Below are 20,384 nucleotides of genomic sequence, written 5' to 3'. Positions count from 1 at the left end.
CATTTGCTCCCTGTCTCTGAACCAAGTTATGAGAACCAAGCAGCTGGATTGTCAAAAGGTCACCTTTGCCAACTTTCAGCATACAAGGACACCATCCCACTAATTAGCATCTACATATCTCAGCACTGGAGAAAGAAAGTTCACCAAGAGTTCTCTGTTTCTGCAAGGCCCCCCCCCCTCCCTACTGGGGAGGGGGGGTGGAGGTGAGAGAGGCGTGGACTGAGAGGAGGAGTTAGATTTACATTATTTTATGTACCAATAGGGAATTACATAACCAGAATTCGGGGATGTACTTTTTGGAACAAAGGAAGAATTTCTCTGTATAAAAAACACGTGCATTCTAGGTAAAGCCAGAGAGATTCACTTACTTATGCTACGGGGATCTGCTAGCCCCCTGCTAAGCATATGGGTGCAAGTTCTTCTCTCCATTGCATATTCTGAACTGACAATATATTTTTCTGATATGTCTCTGCTGCTGTAATTCTGTAAGTTTTTATACTAACAATAAACGAGAAGTTAGAAAAGCAAAAGGGAAATATGAAGAGGGGCTGGCCAGGGAGGCGAAAAACTTCAAGGCATTCTTCAGTTACGTAAAGGGGAAGCGACCAGCGAGAGAGGAGGTGGGGCCGTTGGACGATGGGGATAGGAAGGGAGTGATTAAGGAGGATAAAGAGGTAGCTGAGAGGTTGAACACGTTCTTCTCGTCGGTTTTCACGAGAGAAGACACATCTAATATACCGGACTCAGAGGAGCTCATGAGTGGGGAACAGGCTGAAAAATTAGAACACATAGAGGTAAGTAAGGAGGATGTCCTCAAGCAGATAGACAGGTTAAAATGCGGCAAATCGCCGGGCCCAGACGGAATCCACCCAAGGGTTCTGAAAGAACTAGGACAAGAAATAGCGGGCACAATCCAGCATGTTTGCAACCTATCCTTGAAAACTGGAGAGGTACCAGAGGACTGGAAATTGGCGAATGTCACACCTATTTTCAAGAAGGGATCGAGGGGTGACCCCGGGAACTACAGGCCCGGGAACTACAGGCTTAACGAACCTTCTGTACTTCTTTGAGGGAATAAGCAGTCGGGTGGACAATGGGGAACCTATAGACATCATTTACCTTGATTTTCAAAAGGCTTTCGACAAGGTGCCACATGAAAGGCTGCTTAGGAAGCTGTGGAACCACGGGGTGGGAGGGGATGTGCACAGATGGATCGAGCACTGGTTGTCGGATAGACTGCAGAGGGTCGGAGTAAAGGGACAATACTCTGACTGGCGGGGAGTCACGAGCGGTGTGCCACAGGGATCGGTGCTGGGGCCGTTACTTTTCAACATATTTATCAATGACCTGGAAAAGGAGGCAAAGTGCGAGGTTATAAAATTTGCAGACGATACCAAACTATGCGGCAGAGTTAGGTCCAGGGAGGAGTGTGAGGACCTGCAAAGGGACCTGGACAAGCTGGAAGACTGGGCAAACAAATGGCAAATGCGCTTTAACGTGGAAAAATGCAAGGTCATGCCTATAGGGAAAAAGAACCCGTTGTTCAACTACAAATTGGGAGGGGCATTGTTGGGAGACAGCAGTCTTGAGAGAGACTTGGGTGTGCTGGTGGATGCATCACTGAAGCCATCTGCACAGTGCGCAGCAGCCTCGAAAAAAGCCAACAGGATGCTGGGCATCATAAAGAGGGGCATAACAACCAGGACGCGGGAAGTCATCATGCCATTGTATCGAGCGATGGTGCGTCCACATCTGGAATACTGCGTTCAATATTGGTCGCCGTACCTCAAGAAGGACATGGCGGTACTTGAGAGAGTCCAAAGGAGAGCAACGAAACTGGTAAGAGGGCTGGAACACTGCCCGTACGCCGAGAGGTTGGATAGGCTGGGGCTCTTCTCTCTGGAAAAAAGGAGGCTCAGGGGAGATATGATAGAGACCTTCAAGATCATGAGGGGCATAGAGAGGGTGGATAGGGACAGATTCTTCAGGCTGAAGGGGTCAACAGGCACGAGGGGGCATTCGGAAAAACTGAAGGGAGATAGGTTCAGAACAAATGCAAGGAAGTGTTTTTTCACACAAAGGGTCGTGGACACTTGGAATGCGCTACCGGAGGAAGTGATCAGGCAGAGTACGGTACAAGGATTCAAATAGGGATTGGACGGATTCCTGAGGGATAGGGGGATCGTGGGATACTGAGAGAGGTGCTGGGATGTAACACAGTTATAGAAAGCTAACTAGGTAATAAGTATAGAAATCCAACCAGGTCGTGCATGTGCAAGACCGGAGGGTTAGGACTTCGATGGGAAGATAGGACTCAATGGGAAACCAAGGTGGCAAGGGGGCCCCTTCTGGTGACTCAGACAGGCCGTGACCTGTTCGGGCCGCCGCGGGAGCGGACTGCTGGGCGGGATGGACCTATGGTCTGACCCGGCGGAGGCACTGCTTATGTTCTTATGTCTGTTTTGGAAGATACAATGCCGTCTTGTAGTTATTCCAATGAGGTAAACAAAGCAGCCTTTACTTCAATGTCTTCTAATGTTTTCTGAATCATAATACCTAAATATTTTATACCCTCTTCCTTTCAAAGGAAAGGGAATGAATCAAATAATTTTTTTGCACAATGTACGTTTAACAGAAGAACCTCCGATTTGCTCCAATTTATTTTGTATCCAGAGAATTTACCAAACCTATCAATCAATTCCAGTAAATGCGGAATGGTGGATTCAGGATTCTTCAAATGAAGCAAGATATCATCTGTATAAGCAGAGATCTTATATCCCCAACCTGCATAAGGAATCCCCTGTATTTCCTTTGCCTGCTGTATAGCCAACAACAAGGGTTCCAGAACAATATCAACTTATGTTATGAGCGTCTGTGTGTGTAAAGATACAACTGCCCAGACAGATCATTCTTTGACACAATTGGTCTTTGAAAACTAACAGCAATTTTAGCTTTATTTTCATGCAGTAGTTACCCTAAATTGAACATCAAAGCAATCAAGGCTTTGTTACCGTTTGGATCTTCTTATCTTTGCAAACTTAGATTTCAGCTTGGACAGAAATTAAAATTGAAAAAAAGAGAACTGCAAATGGAGGATGATGACATGCGCATTTGCTTGTTGACTGTTGAGCCATATTTTGAGTTAATTTGTATTAAAAAAACAAGCTCATCCATTGCATTGATTAGGAATTCTATCTACTTTAGTTTCACCATTGTTACAATTACCCATACATATAGCTTAAAGAACTTTAAATAAATAGCTCTCAAATTTAATTTTTTGTTGGTTTTGCAATTTTATAATTTCAGTTATAATGTGCCATGAAAAACATTTGCTCCTTTTAGTGTGCCACAAAAAACATTTGCTCTGCTAGTGTTCTGGAGCTAAAAACATTTGAGAGACACTGCCTTAACCCTTCAATTCCAAATACTGTACCGTTTCTGCTGCTCCAGCTCCTCTGGCGATGGTCCATTCTGAACTGGCCAAGGTGCTGCAGGTCCTGAGGAGAGAAACCAAAAGTCTATGTTACTGAGATCTGGGCATAGCCAATATCAGAGACATCAGGAAATGCATGAGAATACCATCCACCTAAAACAGACTAAATACACAGCATCCAATGCAATAAAGCACTCCATGTCACAGCTTCTCATAAACTGCTACCTACATGGCAAATGAGGTTTAACGTGGATAAGTGTAAGGTAATAAAAGTATTACAATTGTTAAAAACATTCAAGTACAATATTAAAAATTATTTAAAAAATTAAAACTTACTGTGACAATAAGAATAGAAACATAAGACCTCATTTAAATATATCAAATTAATATTCTTATTTGTCAAATAAATAGGTCTTTAATGATTTCCTAAATGTGAAGTAAGAATTAGATTGAACAATCATTGGACTTAGCCAGGAGCTCATCTTCCCAGCTTCATGCTCCAAAGTCCTGTCTAAAAAGCTCTTAAAACAACAGGCCTTTGGAGTAGGGAAGATGAACTTTCCAGAATTTCTAGTTCCTTTTGTTGAGTAAGAAAGTTTCAGATAGGGGGACAAATATGAGGGAGATAATCCAAAAAGCACCTTATAACAAATGTATCCAAACTTAAAAAGCACTCTGGCCTCAAAAGGCAACCAATGCAACTTGGTATAAAAAGGACTAACATGATCATACTTTTTAAGATTAAAAATCAGGCGAACTGCAGCATTTTGCATCAACCAAAGTCTTAATGTAGGGCTCCTTTTATCAAGCCTTGCTAGCGGGGTTAGCGTGCGCGACTTTTAATCACGCACTAACCCCTGCGCTGGCCAAAAACTACCGCCTGCTCAAGAGGAGGCGGTAGCAGCTAGCACGGCCGGCGGTTTAACATGCGCTATTATACGCGTTAAACCGCTAATGCGGCTTGATAAAAGGAGCCCATAATCTTTTTAGGTAACCCCAAATAAATTATATTACAATAGTCTAAAGTTGATAATACAATAGATTGAACCAGTAACCGAAAAGATTCGCTGTCAAAAATCTTTTTAATGGTTCTTAATTTCCATAAAAGCGCCTAACTTTTTTAAAATTAATAAATCTGTATGTTTCCTAAAAGTTAATGTTTTTAACAATTGTATTACTTTTATTATATAATTTTAGATTATACGTAGATAGTGTCTCAGTATTTTCCTGTTGTGAACCACCCAGAACTACTGGTACAAGAAAATAAATTATTATTATTATTAAGGTAATGCATGTCGGTAACAAAATCCTTATACATGAATACAGGATGTCCGATGCAGTACTTTGAGAGACCCCTCAGGAAAGAGACTTGGGAGTACTGGTCAACAAGTCGATGAAGCCGTCTGCGCAATATGCGGCGGTGGTAAAAAGGGCGAACAGAATGCTAGGAATGATTAAGAAGGGGATCACGAACAGATTGGAGAAGGCTATCATGCCGCTGTGCCGGGCCATGGTGTGCCCTCACCTAGAGTACTGTGTCCAGCACTGGTCGCAGTACATGAAGAACACAGTGCTACTCGAAAGGGTCCAGAGAAGAGCGATAAAATGGTTAAGGAGATGAGGGAGTGCAGTGAGAGATTAGAGAAACTAGGCCTCTTCTCCCTTGAAAAGAGGACACTGAGAGGGGATATGATCAAAACATTCAAGATAATTAAGGGAATAGACTTAGTAGATAAAGACAGGTTGTTCACCCTCTCCAAGGTAGAGAGAACGAAAAGGCACTCTCTAAAGTTAAAAGGGGATAGATTCAGTACAAACGTAAGGAAGTTCTTCTTCACCCAGAGAGTGGTTGAAAACTGGAATGCCCTTCCGGAGGCTGTTATAGGGGAAAACACCCTCCAGGGATTCAAGACAAAGTTAGACAAGTTCCTGCTGAGCCAGAACGTATGCAGGTAAGGCTAGTATCAGTTAGGGCACTGGTCTTTGACCTAAGGGCCACCGCATGAGTGGACTGCTGGTTTGACCCAGCAGTGGCAATTCTTATGTTCTTATATTCCAAGCTATCTCCAGCATACCAGCCAATGCTTTCTTGAACTCTGCCACCATTTTCCTCTCCACCACTTCCCTCAGGAGCGCATTCCAGGCATCAACCACCCTCTCCATAAAGAAGAATTTCCTAACATTATTCTTGAGTCTACCACCCCTCAACCTTAGATTATGCCCTCTGGTTTTACCATTTTTCTTTCTCTGGAAAAGATTTTGTTTGGGTATTTGAACATCTGAATCATATCTCCCCTGTCCCTCCTTGGGCACTAACCAGATAGGTGATTTAAACAGCCAGGAGTCTCTCCTGGCCATTTAAAACAAAGTCAAGAGTTAAAAAAATATATATATACATGACAGCATCTTTTCTAGCCACAATGAAAAACACCGAGATATATTTATAACAACAACAACAACTTAAGAAGCACTGATTTTAAGAATATTCAGACCTACAATATTACCTTACCCAGGCAGTATATAAAGGTTTTATTTATTGGGAGAGTGGGTTATATTACAGAAAAACTGTACTATATAGCTAAGTCACTAATTTCTGTCTCTGAGTGCACACCCAATAAATACAGTAGAATCTCAGTTAACTGGCACTCAACCAACGGGCAAAAAAAATCCCCCCCTCCCTTTTACTGCTACCCTTCACTCCAAACACCCCCCCCCCCTCCCAAGGCCACTGTCGCTGCTTCCCTCCACTTCAAACTTCCCCCCAAGGCCACCAGTGCTGTTACCCTCCAATCCAAATCCCCCCTTTCCAAGGCTACCGGCGCTGCCATTCTCCACTGCACTAGCGCTACTCTCTTCCTTTCGTGCCCATGATGATCGGCACTGATGTCCACTTCCTCCCTCCACTGCACTTGCATACCAGTGCTGAAAGAACCTGAAACTGATGTTCTACACGGGGCTTTGAGCATCTGTGCAGAGTTCCAGTCAGTGGGGATCCTGGGGGTATGGAGATTGGAGTGGAGGGTAGCTGCTCCGGTGGCCTCGGGGGCAGTGAGCCTGGAGAGGACAGCAGCAATATTGGTCTTTGGGGGAGCTCGAATATAAACTAATACTGAGGCCCTCTGAGTTCAAGTTAGTTAGTTATTTACTATTTTTTTATGTTGGCTTTCACAAAATTTAACAGTCCGTCTAAGAATTTAACCATGTTTGCCAATTTTGGATTTATTTATTATTAGGACGTTTTGGCAGCTGTTTAGTCCAGCAGGTTAGTTTTGTGTGCTAAGTCAATATTAACCAGTAAATGGAATGGATCTGAGCAAGGAGTTGTAATGTCATGCACACATAAAAGGTTTCACAGGACTTAATCATCAAAAGAGACACTTCATACTGAAAGAATAATTTAGAAAATCTCTGTTTGTTGGCTTCAGATTTAAACACATGTACAGTGAAAGTGCTACAAACAGTCATTGCTGTCCACAGTCGATGTACAATGTAACCACAGTCATTTATTATTGACATTTACAGCACCCCTGCACTCTGGGGTCAGTAGGAGGTGGAAGGAGGCAAGGGAGAAAACTTACTCATTGGGGGAGGAGGAATGGACCAGGGCAAGCCACTAGACAAAAAACGGCACCTTAGGGAAGAACTGCTTTCAGCATCAAGCTTTCTTTTTCAAGTTCATGTGCTCACAGACTTGCAGATTTAAGGTGGATAATAATTATTTTCAAAAAAATAAATAAAAAAATACTCAAAAGGGTTGCCTGGTGCACCCTCTTCTTTCATGCCCACACCTTGCGATAGCCCTGGGGAGCACTCACCAATCTCCAACATATCCAGTGCTTGCATCATACCACTGGCAAACTGAGTGGCATCCTCTTTACTGCTGAAATTCAGACCCCAGACCTGTCGAGTGTCACGCCATTGATGGAAGTTGGGTGTGGCCTGGTTATACTTGAGACCCTTTGGGATGGCACAGTTCATGACAACCTAGAAGAGGACAGAAATCAAGCAGCAGTAACTATGGGAAGCAGGAGCCAGTGGTAATCAGAGAGAAGAGTGCAACCAGGTGCTATCTTTTGAAACACATCCTCCCCTGCAATGTGTGACATGCTGCCCACCCAACTGTTGCTGAGCGATACAGGTCCAGTCCCAGCTCCCACTTCTCACAGTGACACAATGTTAGGAAAGCAACAGTGTAGCAAATGCTCAAAAGCAGGCGACAGAAAGAAAGCAATTTTTTATTCAGGGCCAATCTGAAAAGCCAATTTCTATGGATAAAATACTTTTTCTACTACTACTACTACTATCATCTATTCAGTCTTGTCTGACCCTTGGATACTCTGTAGGCCAGTCCTCACCATGCTTCCCTGTTTTCCACAGCTTCTTTCAATTGCTTGATATTCATTCCCGTGTCATTCTTGATAGTATCCAGTCGTATGCTTGGAACAAGCTGACGGAATCCCTACGACAGGCTCCATCTCTGGCAGTGTTCAAGGCCTAATTAAAAGCCCACCTCTTCGAGACTGCTTTCAACTCCTAACTCCTCTTGTCTTGGGTTCTGCATCCTTGACCCTATATGTCATGTCTGTCTTTCCAAGTTAGACTGTAAGCTCTTCTATTAAGGGACCGTCTATTAAATGCCAATATGTATGCCTTTCAATGCTATATTTATGCTGTAGCTCACTGACTCTGGTCAGCTTTACATCTTATGTAAACTGCTTAGAACCAAAAGGCTTTTGTGGTATATAAATAAAAATTTATGTTATGTTATATAAATGATAAATAGTAGTAGTAGTAGTAGCAGCACTAGCACCCAGTGGGCCTTTGGTCTCCTCCTTAAATAGACCTTTTGAAAACTGCCCATCTTCACTATAGTTGAAAGTATGCACATTGTTTTAAAGGTGAATCCTTCTACCTGCTGTGTTAAAAAGTGTTTGTGAGAGCGTGTTTTGGTAGATTTAAAAATGCCTTTTTTTCCACTAAATATTTCCCTGCACAAAACGCAGGTGCAAAATATACCTGCCACAATAAGAAAGCAAACTTGCACTTGTGATTTTCCTTTTACCGATGTAAAACCTGTAGGTAAAATGTACCTATGGTATCTGACATTGTGGGCAGTTTATTCACTAGCCCAAAAAAGCACCTTACCTGAACCAGACAATCATGTTCTCATAAAAGGAATTGATTACTTTACAAGAATGGGGAATGACTGGGACTCTGAAAAGGTATTACATGGGCACTGACAATTTTGCTATTTCTCCCTTCTGGAAGATGCCACATACATCAGGCATTAATAATTCTCAAAGTTTGTCACCGTGAGGTTCGGAAAGCTAAAAGAGAGTATGAAGAAAGGCTAGCCAGGGAAGCAAGAAATTTCAAACCGTTCTTCAAATATGTTAAAGGGAAGCAGCCAGCTAGAGAGGAAGTGGGACCGCTGGACGACGGAGACAGGAAGGGAGTGGTGAAGGAGGAGAAGGTAGTGGCAGAAAGGCTTAACATGTTCTTCTCATCTGTATTTACTAACGAAAACACGTCCAACATGCCGGAACCTGAGCAATTCTTCAACGGAAGTCAAGCAGAAAAATTAACATTCATAGAAGTGAGCATTGAGGACGTTCACAGGCAGATAGAAAAACTAAAAACTGACAAATCCCCGGATCCGGATGGCATACATCCAAGGGTTCTGAAGGAATTAAAAGAGGAGATAGCGGAACTACTGCAGCAAATTTGCAACTTATCCCTGAAAACAGGCGAGATCCCGGAGGATTGGAAGATAGCCCATCTTTAAAAAGGGATCAAGAGGTGATCCGGGAAACTACAGGCCGGTGAGCCTGACTTCGGTTCCAGGGAAAATGGCAAAAGCACTGATAAAAGAAAACATTGATCAACATTTTGAAAAACACGAACTTCTGATAGCCAGCCAGCATGATTTCTGCAAGGGAAGATCGTGCCAAACAAACTTATTGCACTTCTTCGAAGAGATTAACAAACAGATGGACAAAGGAGACCCCCATTGACATCATATATCTAGATTTCCGGTGGAACTGGTTAAAGAGAGATCTTATGTTTCCCGTAAGATGGAAAATTTCAAAAACCAACTGAGGAAAAATAATTTAAGATTTTTGAATTTTCCTAAGTGTCCTATTATTTCACCAGTTGAGATGGCTAGGAAATATTTTCGAGATACTTTAGCCATTCCACCAGAAAATTTGCCTCCAATTGTTAGAGCTTACTACTTGAATTTAAAAACAACACAAGGGGAATCCACACCTATAGAAACCCCAGTGGATAAAGTAGTGGACTTGAATTTGTCTTCATTTCTGGAAAATTCCCTTGAGGTTGTCACTCAAAGAACTACCATGTTGTTGACTTTAGCCTTGGAAAGTGACAGGGAATTTATTCTTCGTATGTATTTTCGACATATAAATGATAAGTTTTTGGGTTCTAATGTTCGAGTTTTTCCTGATTTAGCTCAGATAACCCAGAGACGTAGGAAGGAGTTCTTGTCCTTGAAGTCAAGAACCCTGGCTCTTGGGGCTACTTTTCTTGTTAAATTTCCTGCAAAATGTTATGTATTTTTTCAAAATAAGAATTTTCTTTTTTTCGAGCCCAAACAACTTTTGGAATTTATTGGATCAAAGGAGAAAATGGTAACCATGACTAGTAATGTATGACTTGCCAGCTGGTTGTAACTTGGGAATCTAATGCCGTGACCTTGTTTAGTTGATTTGTTACTAATGTTTTGGAAGTTTATTTCCTTTCTTGATCTTTAAATTGTGGTTTAAATTGTGGACTAAATAAGACATAATGTTTTTCCTAATAAGTTTTGTTGAAATATTTTTTCTGGATCTTTTGCATTGTATAATGTAATGCTTGTATTAAAATGGAAAATCTTATAAATAAATAAATCACCATATATCTAGATTTCCAAAAAGCCTTTGACAAGGTGCCCCATGAACGTCTACTCCGGAAACTGAAGAACCATGGGGTGGAAGGAGACGTACATAGATGGATCAGAAACTGGTTGGAGGGTAGAAAACAAAGGGTAGGGGTGAAGGGCCACTACTCTGACTGGAGGAGGGTCACGAGTGGTGTCCCGCAGGGCTCGGTGCTCGGGCCGCTGCTATTTAATATCTTCATAAATGATCTAGAAACAGGGACGAAGTGCGAGATAATAAAATTTGCGGACAACACTAAACTATTTAATGGAGCTCGGACTACAGAGGAATGCGAAGAATTGCAAAGGGACTTGAACAAACTAGAAGAATGGGCGACGAGATGGCAGATGAAGTTTAACGTTGAGAAATGTAAGGTATTACATGTGGGGAGCAGAAACTCGAGGTACAACTATACAATGGGAGGGATATTATTGAATAAGAGTACCCAGGAAAGGGACTTGGGGGTATTGGTGGACATGACAATGAAGCCGACGGCACAGTGTGCAGTGGCCGCTAAGAGCGAATAGAATGCTTGGTATAATCAAAAAGGGTATTACAGCCAGAACGAAAGAGGTTATCCTGCCCTTGTATCGGGCGATGGTGTGCCCGCATTTGGAGTACTGCGTCCAATATTGGTCGCCGTACCTTAAGAAGGATATGGCGATAGTCGAGAGGGTTTAGAGGAGAGCAACACGTCTGATAAAAGGTATGGAAAACCTGTCATATGCTGAGAGATTGGAGAAGCTGGGTCTATTTTCCCTGGAGAAGAGAAAACTTAGAGGGGATATGATAGAGACTTATAAGATCATGAAGGGCATAGAGAGAGTAGAGAGGGACAGATTCTTCAAACTTTCGAAAAATAAAAGAACAAGAGGGCACTCAGAAAAGTTGATAGGAGACAGATTCAAAACAAATACTAGGAAGTTCTTTTTTACCCAACGTGTGGTGGAGACCTGGAATGCGCTTCCAGAGGACATAATTGGGCAGAGTACAGTACTGGGGTTCAAGAAAGGATTAGACAAATTCCTACTGGAAAAGGGGATAGAGGGGTATAGATAGAAGATTACTGCGCAGGTCCTGGACCTGTTGGGCCACTGCGTGAGCGGACTGCTGGGCACGATGGACCTCGGGTCTGACCCAGCAGAGGCATTTCTTATGTTCTTATGTTTATTAAAAATTTGATATACCGCTTAAAAAATTGTCTAAGCGGTGTACAAAAGAACAATACAAAATCATAAAATCTTCAGGGTGACATCTGTGTATTTAACTTAGTATGTCAGTCTTGCTGGGTGGCACTTCAGCATCTTGGCAATTCCTTGACTTGGTTACATTGGGGAGCCTCCATTCTAAGATTAAAACCTTTTACCTAATATGCATTTTAGATCTAAACACTATTTCAGTCAGCAGAATCTGTGTGATTTGATTTTCCCCTGAGAAAGATATGTATAGCCACCTCCCATTGTATTGACCTTGTTATCTCACTACCTATTGCAAATTGTATCTCTCCCCCCCTTTCCACATGTGTCTATGTACAGATGCTAATTGTACTGAATCCTAAGCAGGTAGGTAGGCAATGGTGTGAAGGAAGCTCAGGAGGAGTAAAAGTAAATACCAAGAAAAGTGGCTATGGGGGCTAGCAGAAGTACAGTGTCTCCATGGCAACAAGGCCTGGCACAAAACCTACCAGCAATAGAAACTAGTCTGAACTCCAGAGAGAGTGCTATGTATAATAGGAACTAATATATTGTGCCTGATCAGAATGTTTAGCACTGATATTTGGTGCTAAATACTCAGATCATGTAACTTGTTTATTTGGCACAACACTGGCTAACCATTAGCAGCAGAGTAGGAGAGCAGAATTTGAATTTTCTCCTGCTCACACACAAAACCTTCTTTTCAGGTCAATCAATTTATCTTTCTTTCATACTGATTCTCCATTCCTCTAATAGGTTTTTGCAATGTTCTAGTATTAATCTTCGGTTATCCCGTTTATTTTGGTCCTTCATCTGGATTCATCTTATTATTCCACCTTCTACTGTTTAACTCCCATGATCCAGATCCAATTGTCCAAAACTTAATGTGGAACAATCATTAACTAGGTTCAAGTCTGCCATGAAGGCTTGGTTTTATACCAAAGTCTTTTCATAACATCATTTTGAAACATCTAAACTCAAGGAATTCATATTTTTATATTCTTCTCCCTCCCTCCTGATTGGCTGGTATTTGTTCTTGGTTCTTTGATATCTATTTTTGTTCTATTCATCCCTCTTTCCCTGAAATACTCTGTCTTTACTGGTATATTGTTGCTTTTTATATGACTTTATTTGTTATATTTGCTTGTGCACTGCCATGATTTGTTTCTGAATGGCAGTATACCAAAGGCTCCACAAGATAAATTTTTTAAAAACTCTGGAACTGTTTAAATTACAAAGAACCAGTAAAATAAAAATTAAAAAACCCTCAAATCTACAAATATCCAGAAATAAAAGAACGGATATTTATCACACACAATGATATCCTATAGCAATGATATCCTATAGCCTGGGAAGTTAAAATCTACTTTAAGCCCTCTCTTGTCTTTATGGTTGAATCTCTTGCCTTTTAACAGAATGCCTATATGTTTTCTGTTTTTATACAAATATCATTCCTATTGTAAGGTTGTACCTAGGTTGTGTATGCAAGAGTTTTGGTCTTTCTTATCTTGTTTCTTGCATGGTTAAGCAGAGATTTTTTTTCTGCCAGTAAGTCATTTTGTTTTAGAAAGCACCAGTTGACTAATGCAAGCATTGCTGACTTGCAAAACTGTCATCATACTCATTCTTCTGCTGCCATGAGTTAGCAAATGGTGAATTGCATATCAGTGCTGTACATACAAGAGTTACTTCAGACTGAGCTACAACACCTAGCTTTGAATTTGTTCTGCCTATGGAGGGTAGGGGAAGATGGTTTCTAAACATGTGTGTGCCCAGTTATGTGAATTTTTCAAGAAATGAAAAATTACAGTGCCAATTTATAACATTTTCTAGAACTTTTTGAGCAGCAAAGGATGTTTTGGAGCTATTTTAATGAAACATTTTCAAAAAAGCATGTTTTATACATGGAAAATAACTCTTCTAAGAGGTTTTCCTGGGGACCTAGTTTGGGCAGAGCTGTAATACACACATACACACACATGTACTATATGTAGTCACACTTTCAGAGTAGATATAAATTTATGGATGCGGATTTGTGCACTGCTGAAGACATTTCAGTGTGTCTATTTTAAGCACATAGGTATCTATGTTGCCTTTATATAATACTCTAGATATCTGCAGGAGATCAATCCTTTGAGAAACCTAGTGCTGATTTACACTTTATATTATTAATACCAGCTTTTATCAAATTCCAGATTTTTATATTTGTTAATATTTATACATTAAGGCCCCGATTCTGTAAACTGCGCCTAACTTTAGGCGTGCTTTAGGCGTCTGATTTAAGTGGATAATGAGCGGTTTAAGGGTCTTAACAAGCATTAATTGGGACTTAAGAGTTTGGCATCGATTAGGCATTCTTAGAACACAGACGCGAGATAGACGCACATTTAGGGAATAGTCACGTCTAGGTTTTTAGATGTGGGCATAACATGGGCGTGGTTAAGGATAGGCACCACATAGACGCTAGTTAGGCAGCAGAGCGCGTCTAAACAGCAAGGAAAATGTAGACGAAGAAAAAGCTGGTCTACGTGTAGTTTTTGCTTCATTTCAATGCAATTTCAGCTTTCTTAGTCAGAGACTTCCTATAGACGCAAATTAGGCGTGCTTTCTGCTTCCACAATGATATTTCCTATAGTGAGTTTGAATATGTTTTTTTTTCTTCTTTCTCCCTCCTAATAGATTTAATAAGCCACCATATCAATAGAGCACATCAATATAAACTTATTGCATGGATAACATAGTACTTTTCTGCCCAAACAGTAATATGATTTACTCATTACACCACCTTTGGCTTTCCTGCTTAAAAAGAACCCCCTTTTTTCTCAACAAACAGTGCTGCAATCGGCTTTTTCTTGAGAGCAAAGAAAGAACATGAAAAACATATCATTATTGCACATATTACTTCATTTCTCAGCGCTTAAAAAGAGAAAAACCAGATACAGACCTTTACATGCATTTTCCCTCATTGCAAAATGGAGCTCTTCAGCGTCACAAAACTGACCTCATTGTGAGATCATCAAGCTGCACCTTCAAGGTAGTATGCCACAATTAAAAGATGCGCTGGGTGTTGAACTCACAACCTCTGTATGACCAGCACAGGACTTTAACCCATAGAGCTACATCAGCTTCTACTCAGATGGATCTCACTGCCCTTTCATATAGTTGACTGACCTGCCTATGTATCATCTGATTAGCTATCATATCACAATCACCACAAAGAAAGCATTTCTGGCTCACCAGGTTAATGCACCCTGTCTATCTTCTCAAGCACCCTGGTTCAAATCCCACCTTCACTCATTTTAACAAATTCCTAACAGCTTCCTATTAGCTCTCATAAGAGGGTTTATGCCATTTTTATCAGCACATTTCCCTTTCCAGGCAAACTTATTTTCTCCTTCCCATAGCTAGGACATCCTAAGCTGTCATGGAAGGAAACTTCTCCTCTGACAGAAAGGTACCATTTGTAGCTCACCAGGTTAATGCGCCTTGTTGCACTTTGTCCATCTTCTGAAGCTCCCCAGTTCAAATCCCACCCTCACCTTCACTCATTTTAACAGCATACTAACAGCCCAACACATTGACGAACCCAGGGTAGACATGTACTGGAACAATTTTTCCACCCCCACCTGGAATCAATTCTGCAAACTCTACTCGAAATACGCCGATTCGTTCTGCAGATTGGACAGTTGCCCACCAAATGTCATGAAAGCTGTTCCAGTCACCTTCAAAGCCAAGCTAAACAATTGACTCTCCTCTCTACTATCGTCTGGTACATTCCTTGAGGAGTTAGGTCAGATTCTAATCACACCGATTTAAAAAAAAAAAACCCAAGGAATCTATCCAGTTGACATCGAATTACAGACCCATTGCAAACATCCCCTTTTTTGTAAAGCTGATGGAAGGCTTGGTAAACCAGGACTTAGTAACACACCTAGATAAATTCAGCATACTTCATGACAACCAATCGGGTTTTCGCTCCGGGTTCAGCATGGAAACAGTTATTGCTTCTTTACTGGATTCCCTCCTGAATCTATTCAGTCAATGTTCCATTGCACTAATCCTCCAGCTGGACCTGAGTAGTGCTTTCGATTTAGTCGATCATGCCATCCTACTTGACTGCTTAGAGACAATTGGACTCTCAAGCAATGTATTAAAATGGTTCCAAGGATTCTTGACTAAACAATCGTACCGAGTCTATAGCAATGATAACCAATACTCCAACTGGACAAACCCATGCGGAGTCCCACAGGGTTACCCCCTATTTCCCACTCTATTCAACATTTACCTTTCCCCACTGGTGAATCTACTACAAAATCTAAAAATCAAGTTCTACGTCTACGCCAATGACATCATCATAATCCTTCCCCTAACAAGCCTGACTCCTGAGACAAAGAAACATCTAGAACTAACTTTAAAGCAAATGGAATCATGGATGACTGAGTTCAAACTGAAACTCAATTCCGAAAAAACCAAATTCTTCCTGGCAAGTCCGAACGACAAAATCAAAGATACTTCAATTTCCCTGAACGGACAGAACTTCCCTTTTGTCGACACCATAAAAATCCTGGGAGTGATGCTAGACCGTCACCTCACTCTTGATTCTCACACAGAGCTACTGATCAAAAGAGGCTTCTCAACACTATGGAAATTAAGAACTCAAAAAGTTCTTCGACACAGCTTCATTCCGACTACTGGTGCAAGCCTCAATCTTAAGCCTGCTCGACTATTGTAATATCATTTATCTGAGGGTCTCTCAAGAAAACCATTCAAAGACTCCGAATCATACAAAATTCAGCAGTGTGACTGATCTTCAATATAAAAAAATGAGACCACATAACCCCCTACTACCAAAACTTCCACTGGCTACCCCTAGAAGCAAGAGAGCTGTTCAAATTTGCCTGCCTTTGTTTCAAATCCATTCTGGGTTTGGCCCCCCTATACCTGGTCACCCATTTCAAATTGGACTATTCCACCAGGCCAAAACGCAGAATACAAATATTCAGCCACCCAATAATAAAAAACTGACGCTACAAAATATTCCTTGACAGAACTCTTGCGTTCCAAGCAAATCAACAGAACAGCTGGCTAGGTAATCTTATCAAGCACTCTTCATCCTACCTTAACTTCAGAAAACTAGTCAAAACCAACCTGTTTAACCGATTTGTAATCAAGAACTCTTAAAGACTTTTCCCCTGCATTCTACTTACTTGTACTTGACGTCCCTACAATGTGTCTTTCACTCTGTTTCTCTTCCTCCCCTCAAATATTCAGTGACATCACAGTTATTCTAAAAAATTCATTATATTCAAGGACTTCATTGTTATGTCTTTGCTGACTGTCCAGCTCTTCTTATTGTAAACCGCCTCGAACTACTTGGCTTTGGTGGTATATAAAAAATAAAATTATTATTATTATAAGTGGTGAACTTTGCTGTTTTTCATCAGCATTCTGCAGTTTGCAGGCACAGGTGCATCAGATACATTCATCTTCTCTCTGCCACAAGCCATTGTGGTAGGAATTGGATTTCCTTCTGTCCAATATCCACACAGGGCAACAGGTAGAAGAGTTTACTAAAACTTCAAAGGGCTTGGACAGGTATTGAAGGAAGGTACATGTTTTTGAGATGTACCCTAGAGGCATTCCTGTTGGTATATTCAGCTTTGCTGGTTGTGGTTTCATGCTTCAGGAGTGTGTGTTGGGATGGGGGAGGGAGTTTAGGATGAGAGAGAACAGGTTGCTTTAGACATCTGAGAATTGCTGCAGATCATTTTAAAGATCAACTCAAATATGTTTAAGCAAAGGAATGGCCAAAGAGTTTGAAAGTTTTTTGGTAGAAAAATGAATATCAAATATTTGCTAACTGCACTCAAGACTTGAACCCCTGATGTATGGAAGATAAAAGCAGCGCCTTAAGGCATAGAGCTATAGATGGAACTTCATTTAGAATTTGGTAAAAGAGCCTCTACAGACTAAGCAGATGACAAATGGCTTCTAGTAAAAGCTTTGAGAAGTGAAGGAATTGATTAAAAGTCAGTACAGGTGTATTTGCCCATACCACACCTAAAGCACGCCCAATCAGATTTGAAAGTTTTCTGGTGGGAAGTCCAAACGGTGCCTATGACATCAGATGCTACTTAGAAAACAAAAAAAACCCTCTGTGGAGTGACGATGTTGCTAAATGGACTTTATTTGAAAGTGTCAAAGTTCCAAAGGTACACTGAAATCATCCACATAAAAATAAATCATCCACATAAGAGTCTTAAAGGACCTAGTCAGATGCTATTTGGGCATGCTTAGTATAAGAAGGTCCATCAGAGCAGTGTTTTCTTTTTTAGGACTCCTGTGTTAATGCTTACTTCTGAGACTCTACTTTTCTTTTTTTTTTTTTTCTTTATTTGTTTATAATTTTACAAATTGTTAAACAACAATGTAATAGAAATAAACATTTAAGAAGAAACATAACATAAATTATAAATCAAAGATTTCACAAATTTAACTAAGTTCATAGTCCACAAACTAGGGAGAGAGAATCCTACACCTCCAAGGGAAGTTGGTTTTTCAAGAAATGTTCATTTAAATTAAATTAGGAGATCAAACAGTTGGATTAAATTAAATTATCATCCTGGTTAATAGAAAAGGCATGGAGAGGATTGGAGCTTAACCAGCTGCCTTACCCTCAAGAAAAAATTTCAACTGATCAGGTTCATAAAATATATATCTATTATTCTGATAGGTAATACAGCATTTACAGGGAAAACATAACTGAAAAGTTGCTCCTATACTCAAAATTGACTGACGATAAATTAAAAATTTATTTCGTCTATCTTGAGTCCATTTTGATACATCAGGAAAAATTGAGACTTTTGAACCATGAAATTTTGAATTGTCAGTCTTATAGAATAGACGAAGAACTGCTTTCTTATCTTGTTGAAAAACAAAGGTTACCAATAAAGTTGCTCTTCCCATAATTTCTTCTTGTTGAGATGTTTCCAGGATAGCTGTGAGATCTAAATCTCCTGCTACGGTTCCTTTTCCTTTATCCTCTTTAGGAATATTTAAATAATAAAGTTTATGTACCGGTGGTAAATTATTTTCAGGAAATTTAAGTACTAGTCTCAAGAAGGAATGAAACAGTTCTCTTGCCGATTGGAATTTGGAAATAGGAAAATTTAAAAGTCTAAGGTTCAAACTCCTGTTAGCATTTTCCAAATTTTCCAATTTTCTAACAAGTAAATTTTTATCCTTCAGTTGTAAATTAATTGAAGCTTTCGCTTCAGCCATAGATTTTTCCAATTTGTCTATTCTATCGGATTGCTTTAGAAGTTTCTCATCAAAAGTCTTAAACTGTATGTTGGTACTCTGGGCTGAAGTGACGAATTGAGAGCATACCTTATACAGTGATTCCAAGCCACTCCAAATAGCCTCCATCAGGAGGAAGCAAAGTTGTTCCGGGAATCACTCCACTGGATTCCACCTTCTCCTTCTCTGTAGCATTACAGGTTTCTATTCCTCCATTCTCCAATGTCGGTTGCACAGGAGCCGACAAGCTGTGCAACTCATCCGGGGTCAGAGGGGAAATCGGCAGCACCACCGGAGGAATCAACTCCGGAGCTTCCTGTGCTGCAAACAACGCTCCCAACACCGTCCCGGGACGAGGAGGAACTCCAGGTCCCATCGGGCTGAGCGAAGTCTCGACCTCCAAGATCGAGGTCTGCCCCCCTCGATCAGCGGACACGCCCGCTCCAACAGGGACGGCAAAGCTGGTAATCGCCATCTGCGTCGACGGCAAAGAGGCAGAGAAAGTAGGAAGAACGCCCCTCTGTCTTCCCCTGCGCTTCGGCATTGTAAAGACAGGAAAAAGAAGGCAAGTAAGTAAATATTTTGCCGATTGTGCAGGAGCCTCTCGCTGACACGACTTACTCCGTCGCCATCTTGGATCTCATCCCCCTCCAGACTTTACTTTTCTTGATTATCTTTTAACCTTTTCATTCCTATATCTGCCATAACTCTCCATTTAATAGGAACATTAGCAGCTATAGTAATTTGCAATTTTGATGTTTGTCTAACCTTTTTCATCTTTCCAGGAACAAATCTAGGTGAGAATGATATATTGCTAGCTACTTAGGTGTCTTTATTAGATGAAAGCTCAGGCAGAACTGATTTCTTCTTTTGGACTTTCATTCTGTGTTATTGCTTATGGTGATTCTCCATTAACTTTTTGTCCCCCTGATATCTGCCACAACTCTCCATTCCACAGGGTCATTAGCAGGTCTGAGAATTAGTGATGATAATATTTGGTTCCAGGAGTATTGGCTGAAAAAATCCCCATGCTGCCAGCAAAATGGATATACAAGTTACATGAATATGTGGAACCTATGATGTTGGGAAGCTGGAAGCAGTGCTTTCCTCAATAATTTTAGAGTCATAATTGATAGGCATCCTTATTATAAAAAAGGAACAGCGTTTTTTTGCTTCTGTTCATTCTAGCTGTTATTCTGAGACTGTGGTATGACATATTTTCCCAAGACTTCTGTTTGTTATTTTTGCCACAGATGTCTGTCTTAACTTTTTCCCCGTTTTTCTCCTGATTTCAGGCTCCCAGAGTGGCTAATGACTCCTCTTGTGTTTTCCAGAGGCCAGAGCAGGTCTGTTATGAAGTGGCACCGTTTAGGCACTGTTAGCGTGTGCTAAAGGTTAACGTGTGCATGCGTGAATTTAGCACACCTTTGTAAAAGACAGCCTAAAACTCACCAATCAACTCTTAATTTGTCTCAATCCATCTTCCTTTTTCTTCAGCCTGCCTTCTCCTACCAGGAGCAGATT

General features: G+C 40.9%; 1 protein-coding gene across 1 annotated transcript in view; it reads right to left on the bottom strand.

Annotated features, from left to right (window-relative positions):
- The window catches only part of VASP (vasodilator stimulated phosphoprotein), a 306,350-nt gene that overhangs the window by 172,266 nt on the left and 113,700 nt on the right, over positions 1-20,384 (bottom strand). The window contains exons 3-4 of the mRNA XM_033954725.1: positions 7,249-7,417; positions 3,434-3,497 (exon numbers count right to left, since the gene is read on the bottom strand). Of these exons, the coding sequence (XP_033810616.1) occupies positions 3,434-3,497; positions 7,249-7,417 (233 nt within the window). The remainder of the gene's footprint in view (positions 1-3,433; positions 3,498-7,248; positions 7,418-20,384) is intronic.

The sequence above is a fragment of the Geotrypetes seraphini genome, chromosome 8, assembly GCF_902459505.1.
Source record: "Geotrypetes seraphini chromosome 8, aGeoSer1.1, whole genome shotgun sequence".
In the NCBI taxonomy this organism is placed as follows: domain Eukaryota; kingdom Metazoa; phylum Chordata; class Amphibia; order Gymnophiona; family Dermophiidae; genus Geotrypetes; species Geotrypetes seraphini.
This window is presented reverse-complemented; position numbering and strand designations above follow the sequence as displayed.